General features: G+C 33.5%; 1 protein-coding gene across 1 annotated transcript; it reads left to right on the top strand.

Moving 5' to 3' along the window:
* Nucleotides 1–3,107: 3,107 nt before the first annotated feature.
* LOC127240547 (GDSL esterase/lipase At5g14450-like) lies at nucleotides 3,108–4,821 on the top strand. The gene is made up of 4 exons (XM_051259272.1): nucleotides 3,108–3,421; nucleotides 3,514–3,893; nucleotides 3,964–4,231; nucleotides 4,333–4,821. Exons 1-4 carry the CDS (start codon nucleotides 3,181–3,183, stop codon nucleotides 4,599–4,601), a joined length of 1,158 nt encoding a protein of 385 aa, XP_051115229.1. The 5' UTR covers nucleotides 3,108–3,180; the 3' UTR covers nucleotides 4,602–4,821.
* The last annotated feature ends 4,659 nt before the right edge of the window (nucleotides 4,822–9,480 follow it).

Genomic DNA, 9,480 nt, shown 5'->3' with positions numbered 1-9,480 from the left:
TCTAATAAAATTATATGTATATATATAATGTATAAATATATCACTTTAGACGAAGACCGTAAATTTTGTCAGCACTGTGCTGATTTGATTTGCTCATCATATGTCATATAAGTAACCATTATAAGTTTATATATATTTCAGTATATATTATATTAAAAGATAGCATATGTTGAATTATAATAATATATGATATATTATAAACATATTAAAATATGCATAAATATATATTCCTTACCTTTATAGCATGTGATTAGGTCAAATCAACACCATGCTAACTTAACTTGATCAACAGCTGATCTATGTCTTTATATAAACGACATGAAGGAGGCGTAAATAAATAGGGGCTGAGATCCCATCCCGCTATTCACATTTGTCAATAATAATAATAATAATAATAATAATTTTTTGGAGTTTTATTTTTATATATTTTCTCCTTTCTATATAATTTATCATTATTTTTTTTATTTTGATCTGTTTCATAAGTTGTTATTTTTATTTTTTAAATATGATTATATATTTTAAATTTTATAATTTTTAAATCTTATTATACTATTTAATTATTTCAGTCTTCATTTATAATTATTTTTATTATACAATATTATTTTTACTAATACACTTCTTAATTACTTACTAATTATATCTTATTTAAATTCTCTTATCTACGGTAATATGAACATATTATTCAAGAGGAGGGAGTAAGTTTATAATAATTATCTATATGTTTTTTTATATTATATATAATTCTTTAATTTTTATACAATGATATAAACATTAATATTTTTTTTTATTTAAATTTAAATTTTAAAAATAATAAATTTCATATAAATTTGTATATATATTAAAAATATTTGAGTAATTTTTTTTTTTGTTTGTTGTGCTCTTACAAATAGATAGAAAACGTATTGTTTATTTTAATACTTCCTTCCTCTTAATTCAAAGTACAATTTTTACGTTTTTAGTATATTCTATTTTGATATTATCTCTATTTTTTTATTGCTCAGAACAATGCGAAGCGCACTGGGCTTCGCGTATCTTCCGAGAGGATTATCTGGCGGATTCATTCACATTTCCAGATTATTTGGCGTGCTAGGATTCTTCTACGTCGACATCGGAAGGGCGATTTTCATATAGTTGATGGGTTTAGATTTCGATATCCCTCTCCGATTCCTTAGCCTCCGATTATGGTGCATTAAGAGATACCGTCTCCGGGATGGTTCAAACTTAGCACATATGGTGCTTCGCTTGGCAATCCCGGAGCGGCAGGTATTATCCGAGATTCAGCAGGAGCAGTACTCTTAGCGTTTCAAACTCCGATTCCGCAGGCGACAAGCACTTTAGCAGAACTTACGGCGATTCAAACTGAAGTTGGGATAGCAATCGATCGATGATTGATGCCACTATGGATTGAGATAGATTCGAAAGCATGCATCTCCTTTGATCTCCTCCGAGACGAGTCACTGGACTATCCAGCGATGCCTTATTTGTATTCAACTGATGCTTAGGGATGAGACTTGGCGGATATCTCACATATATAGGGAGGGGAACCATGTTGCGGATGCCTTAGCGACTTTAGTGGTTTCTCTTCCAATTGGACGGACACTTCTCCCGATAGATATCCCTTCATCGATTAGAAGTCTTCTTCGAGCGGATACAGACGGTCTCCTGACTTTCCGTTTCAGGTAGCCGGCTTCACCTTCTTACTTGTCTTTTGGACACTTATGCTTAGACTTGATAGGCTTAGTGTTTGATTGGTGTTGATGCTTTAGGCATGTTGCCTTTAGCCTTTGATACTTACACAACCTAGGCTTATTTGGTCTGCTTGCTTGACTCGGACTGTATAGCTTGTATCAGCAGAACTACGTATGGCTTGACTCCGTTCGGGTACGTAGACAATCCACTTTTTGGGTGCAACCTTTGCTATATATATATATATATAAAAAAATACCTCTACCCTATTTTAGAAAAAGTAATCATACACTAATACTCAATTACCTTTAACTTTTACTTAAATTACAAACATACCATTACACACCCAATTACTTTATGTATAAGTCAAAAGGCAAAAACATTAAAAACTCTTACATGCTTCCACTAACTAATAAAATACTATTATGTTTTAATCTATTATAAAACTCCAAAAAGTTCCTTTCATTTAGAATGGGAGTAGTATTTTCTTCATCCATTAAAAATATTTTAATGTTCCTATGAGTTGAACATAAGTTTTAATTAATATAATATTATATTAGTTGACTGTGATATAAATAACACTACAAAAAAATAATATATTTGTAACGGAATTCCGTCCCTAAAGTTCACGTAGCTAACGTAATTCCATTACTAATTCCGTCTCTAATGTCATTAGTAACGGAAAAAGTAGATTTAGAGACAAAAAAATTTTGTTACAAAAATAATTTTTTCTTGTAGTGTAATAAGTATTTTGAAAAATATAGGAGTAAATTAATGAAATGAGAAAAACATATAATTGCGGTATATTTGTAAATAAATATATTATTAAAAATATAAATTATAGAGTGTAAAATTTTTTATTACAATTGAAAATCATATATTTTTTATGAAAAAACAAAAAAGAAAAATAAATATTAGATTTAGTGGACATTAGGAGTAAATATTAACCTATAGCCTAACACATATTGCATTCTAACGCAGAATAACACATATTTTATATTAATATAATACAATATAATATATGAATTGATAACACACACTATATATATATTAAAGCATATAAGTGCCGATAAAAAAATATATTATTTTTGTTTGCCTCTAAGGATCATATTTTGTTTTTGCGTGATTATATTTAATTTTAAAAATATCATTTGTATAATTTTTTGCAAATATTTTTCTATTCGAATTACAAGACAATTAATAAAAGTATTTTTGTAATTCTTTTTTAATTTGTACTATATTTTAATATAATAATTAATATTTAAATATTAACGCACAAAAAGTAAATGAAACATAAGAAGTGATAACATATGCTAATGATTTACAAAAACACATTATTTCAACAACAATTACCTAGAGTATATATTATTTCAATGTGCTTGATATTAACGACGTCTAGCATCATAACCAGCTCTTAGTACAAATATAAATACATATATATATTACAGTAATATATCGCGTTGTTCATTGCGAGTAGAGTGCAGAGACATAAAAATGGGTTTTCTGTTACTAAGCTTAGTTCTAAGCAGCTTTCTAATCACTGCTGCTTCAATCTTAAACTCGCCGCCGCCGCTGCCGTGCAACTACACCGCCATATACAACTTCGGCGACTCCAACTCCGACACCGGCGGCATCGCCGCCGCCTTCTATCCACCGCTTCTACCCTTCGGTGAGACTTTCTTCCACAGACCCGCCGGAAGGGCTTCTGATGGCCGCCTCATCATCGACTTCATCGGTACCAATACATATCCATACATTCATATCACTATTTGCAAATAATATATATATATATCGCTGATGAATTAATTTATTTATTAATTAATTCAGCTGAAAAGCTGGGGTTACCATACCTAAGTCCGTACTTGGATTCAATCGCGTCCAACTTCCGGCGCGGCGCCAATTTCGCGACCGGCGGAGCCACCATCCAACGGCCGAATTCGTCCTGGTTCGTGGACGGCCTGAGTCCTTTCAATCTGGAAATTCAAGTGGAGCATTTCAATCAGCTGAAAGGCAGATCAGCTTACTACTACAATCAAAGTGGAAAGGACAACGACGAGATCGTGAAAAGGCTGTCCAACCCGGAGGACTTGGGGAGGGCCCTCTTCATATTAGACATAGGCCAGAACGACATCGCCGCCGCCGCCGCCACCTTGACCCGCCCAGCCGCCGTCGCCGGAATAGTCGACCAGTTCATCCACCAAATTGGGGTAATCATCCATATACATTTGGCAACATCGATATTACTATTTATTGATTATTTATGTCATAATCGATCAGATCCTGTACGGACTAGGCGCGACGACATTCTGGATACACAGCACCGGGCCCTTCGGCTGCCTGCCGGCGGTAATATCAAAATCGAAGAACGCCGACGACGAGGACGAGTACGGGTGCGTCCGGAGCTTGAACAGGATAGCTATGGAGTTCAACAGGGAGCTCAAGTCCAGGATCGGGGAGCTACGTACACGCCTCCCACGCGCCGCCGTCGTGTACGTTGACATGTACGCCGCTAAATACGGCCTCATCTCGGACGCCGCCGCTCAAGGCATGCATCTGCAACTTCTTAATTAATTAATTACCTTAATTAATAAGATTAATTACTCATCAATCAGTATAATAATTAATCAACAAATATATTTAATGCAGGATTCGAAGATGGCAGGGTGATATGCTGTGGATACCATGGAATGAGTTACGACATATGGTGTGGGAAAAATGGAGCGTTGGAAAACGGGACAAATGTGTATGCAGATTCTTGTAAGAACCCTAGGCGAGTAATCAGCTGGGACGGGGTGCACTACACCGAAGCGGCTAACCGTTGGTTTGCGGACCGTATCGCCGATGGTTCCTTGTCGGATCCGCCGGTGGCGCTCGCAACAGCTTGCCACATGCACGCCACGCCAATAACTAATTAATTAAGTTAAGTAATTAATATCCTCAATGATTATTACAGTAGGTTACATTATAGGATTTATTATTATTATTATGACATATGTAATGAGTGAGTGCACTGCACTGCACTCAAAGTGTCAAACTTATCTTGGTCGGTATGTATGGAGTATTGTTTGTGAAGCAAACGGGCAACTTATTTGATTAGTTGCCGAAGGTGCGTTTGGTGGGCTTCAATATATATATATATATATATATTAAGCACAGCATATTATAGTAGAACAAATCGGTTGAACTAATCAATTTAATTTATTTTATGAGTTTAAATTTATTATATTTTAAAATTGAGAAGAAATATATGAGATTGAAAAATTAATTAATTGAGCTTTAAGAAAGTGAAACTAAATGTAATTGTAGCTTAGTTAATTAATTAAACCAATACATCCTTAAATAATAATGTTATTAAATTGTGTAATATGTAGCAAAAAGTATGGTCGGATATGTTTGTGCCACTAAGCCAGTCGCGCCGCTCGCCTGGAGTTGCTATACTACTTTGGCTAACATTATTGCTATCCCAGTTGCCACTTTTGGAGTTGCCACTTTTGGAGTTGCTGCATCATTGCTGCCTAATGGACAAATTGTATATTCAAAATTTAAACTTCCCCTGGACGTCCATGAGAATATTTTTTTGCAATATTTTCAAACAATCTAATTAAGAAAAACAATTAAGGGAGGCTTCGCTTATTATTTGAGATGAGATTTCAATGGCACAACAAGAACTTATAGAAGTTTGGATAACACTTTACAAGATATAACCGATTGCACTGAAGATTCTGGATGGAAAGTAGTTATATTTGGGGGCGATTTCTGTCATTTAACTCCAGTAATACCAAATGGAACTAAGGAAATGTTTATAGAAGCTAGCCCAGTTTCGTTGCATTTATTTAGAAAAGCATCAAAGTTCCACTTTAAAGTTAACATGCAAGCACAAGAAGACTCACATTTCTCATCTTTTGTAGAATCAATCGGAAACAACACATGCTTTAAAAATGACAATGGAGATGTCAAATTGCCTTGCAGTAGCTTGTTACCATTTAACCATTCCAATTTACAAGACTTGATTAAAATAATATATCCACTCAACAAAATAGCCTCTATCAATTCAAATTTCTTTGTCAATCGTTCAGTTCTAACTACAACAAACGAAATGATAGATGAAATCAACAATCTTGTTTTACCCAATCTTCCAGGAGATCCAGTTACTTCTATTGGTCATGATGTTACTAAAGATACAAGTCAACAAGCACATTTCGAAGACAACCTTTCTACATTAACGCCAAACGAAATGACTCCACATGGTTTAAATCTTAAAAAAGGAGCACCCATAATGTTGCTATGAAACCTCAATCCATGTAATGATTTATCAAACGGGACCCATTTGATATGCAAAATAATAACACGAAATATTCTTGAGGCTGGAACAATTACCGGTCCTTGTTCCGGAGAAATATGCTTCATACCTCGTATCCCGTTATAACCAAAGAACGTCAAGCCTTCCTCCATAAATTTTACAAGGACACAATTCCCAGTTAATCTATGTTTCGGCATGACAATTAACAAAGCACAGGGGCAAACTTTAGAACATATCAGCGTTTACCTTTCTGATCCCGTATTCATGCATGGGATGCTCTACATAGCTTTATCATGTGCAAAATCATACACCTCCTTACATATCGTTGTCCGATCCTGAGTGTTGACTGGCACAATGGTTGAGTCGACAAAAAACATTCCTACTCTTGCCTTAACACATGGTACACACGTTATTCCCCGTACAACTAAGTTAAGTTGTACAGTTTGCATAAAGGTATCCATCTATATGCTATGGTTCTACAAATGTTTGGCTAGGAACCCGTTGATAAAAGTGTATGCCTAACTTTTAAAGGCAATGAGTTTATAACTATATTTCGTAGTGCCACCATATTTACACTCTTACGGGCAAAACTTCGCACATATCAGACAAAACAACTCATGAAATAAATTCCAATTCTTTACATATTGTAATATTAATCGCACATTTTTTCTTCTACAGTTTGCAAACTTCAACACCCCAAAGCACAACTTCCGTCTCACACATAACACAACGTTTTAGCTAAATTGTAACTATTCTTGTCATTATATTACACAGAAAATGATTACTTGTTGTCAACATTTAACTGTAATTGGCTAAATTCATCGCATACTGATTACGCCTTGCTCGTCTTAAAATCATACTAATAAAAATTGATGAGATAGTTAGTTTGAGAAAAAATTAAGATACTAAGTTTAAAAAGCGATTAATTTCTCTTCTATATAATTAACTCTAAATAAAAAAGTATAAACTAATATGGATGAACTGTAGAGATATTTTTAATTTAATAAGAAAAATATTAAATAAATAGTTCAAACATAATAATAATAATAATAATAATAATAATAATAATAATAAAAGTAATAACCGTAATAATAAAATTTAAAGAACACATCAATTAATTTAATTTATATATCAAATAAATTATAAACTACACCTAAAACCTAATAAATTAATATTTTACATAAAATATGCAATAAATATAATTATTAGAATAAATTAATATCAATAATACCAAAATTTGACATAATTAATTACTTAATTAGATAAATATAAGTTATAAAATACGTCAAAATCAAGATTATCACCAAACCAATTAAGTGTACGACGTATGTGTTTCTGGGATCACCGATGCTTGCTTATTGAAAACAGATCCTACGTCGTCAGCGAGGCATTTACAACCTTGCGCCCAGATATTTTAGCATAACAAAAAACAAACCGTTGCCGACTGTTGCAGGCGCTAAGTACAGCTTACACTACGCAATAATAACGACATATGTACTGTCATTACGTACATAAGTTGTGCATTTTTTCCCAAACACTTTGTGAGCAGGAAAAAAAAAATGATAACAATTTATTGGAGTGTAACGATCTAAAAGATTACGAAGTTATGTTTTTTTAAAAAATAAAAAAATAAAATTGTAAGGTTAGAGTAAATTTGAAAAACAGATAAATTTTACTAATTTTAGTGGATTGAACCATACCAAAATAAAAATTTAATATAATTTAGTAATTGAAAAAAACAACATCTAAAATAGAAAAAAAAAAGACAAAATCAAATATATATATATATATATTTTAGTGAGTTTTATTAATCTTCATATTATTCTTTATACAATGTAATAGTAATATTTTACTGAAGGGCGTACCCGCGACTCGCGCACGCACGGACTTTTTCCAACTTCCACTGATAAGTTCGGAAGTGGGTGAAATTTATTTATAATTAAAGCAGCCAAAGCAAATTATTTAAAGGCGATCATCTTTTTATGATTGGTCAATTAATCCTATCATTTTAGAACTCTTTACCGTGAATACAATACAATACACACATTGCCCAATATATTTTTCACGACGATATAATTACGATATACGTTAAATCCGAAAAAATACAGTAACACTTGTTATAATCTGCCCTAGGAAGTATTCAATTATTACCACATAACCTTCAACATTTACATAACAATTTCACCCGCCAGCTGCTAATATTTAGTGATAAAGCTCCTACAATCCAACATTAGACTGGCCGAAACCTTTAAACTGAAGAATAATAAGTTAATCCATTTAATTGCAAACAAGAATATTATATGTTCAGAATACAGTACCTTTGGTTGCGCGGCATAACCCTATTGCATTTTGTATAACAAAATTTTGCATCAGACTTGCACACCAATCGTTACACCCAGTCGCCACCCATCAACCATCACCGTTCAGTCCACTTATGAGAGGAATTTAGAAAGCTCCACCGCACGGCACCTAAGCATCAATCATATCCCGACCATGAGGCCGCACGTAAAACCACCTGTTTCATAGGGGCCCTTGCCCCAGATCCATCGGGCTTTCCCGCTGGCCTAAATCGACACGGCCAGCGCCTCATGCAGACCTTTAGAGAATGTTCCATTCTTTGATGGTCCCCTTCGACCGGAGGGAAATACCTAGAATCCGACCTTCCACATCACTTACCTTTCTTACACTTCGAATATACCACCACTTCCAACCACACGCCATCCGCAGTAACATAAACAACGTTTTTCATCATTCCACTCGTCAATATCACTTGCGAAAAAAGTAAATATGAACGATCGAAAACAACTTACTAGATGAATAAAAGCCAAACATCTAGAGTCAGTTCTGAAAGTCCAGATTTGCATGCAAAAGTACTGAATCTTCTGATGTTAAACATCCACCGAAAAGTCTAACACCTATTGCACAATTACCAAAACCCAACAGAATAACTGATATCAGGTTCTTTATAAACACCGTTTTCAAAATTGCTTTATAAATTGTGATGTGAAGGTTTCGTTCGCTCTAGCGGATGACCGACGACAGATTTTATTTATTTTTTATTTTTTTAAAAGGTCCCACTTTTTAACAAATCATAGCACATTGCTACAGTAAATCTGCCTCTTTCTATTTCCAGATAAGACATCCGCTATTCTGACATTTACAGTAGCCTATAAGAAGGACCGATCACATGATATACAAATATAGTTTTAAATATACATTTAAAATATTATTTTGATATATTGATATATATATACATTTACATACATATATTTATATCTATATTTTTGTATATATTTTTATATTCTTATAAATATATTTTGAAATATACAAATATATATAATATAATATCAAACTTAATTCTCATGCTATTTAAAGGAGGCGGACCCATACACATGCATCGCCAACACGGAACTGGCTAAACAATGGAAGCTCAACCAGGTGAGGGTGGAGGATCTGACCATTATACCACAGTTGCAGATCTTACTCCTCAACTG

Source organism: Andrographis paniculata, unplaced genomic scaffold, assembly GCF_009805555.1.
Source record: "Andrographis paniculata isolate CXL003 unplaced genomic scaffold, ASM980555v1 Contig79END, whole genome shotgun sequence".
In the NCBI taxonomy this organism is placed as follows: Eukaryota; Viridiplantae; Streptophyta; class Magnoliopsida; order Lamiales; family Acanthaceae; genus Andrographis; species Andrographis paniculata.
This window is presented reverse-complemented; position numbering and strand designations above follow the sequence as displayed.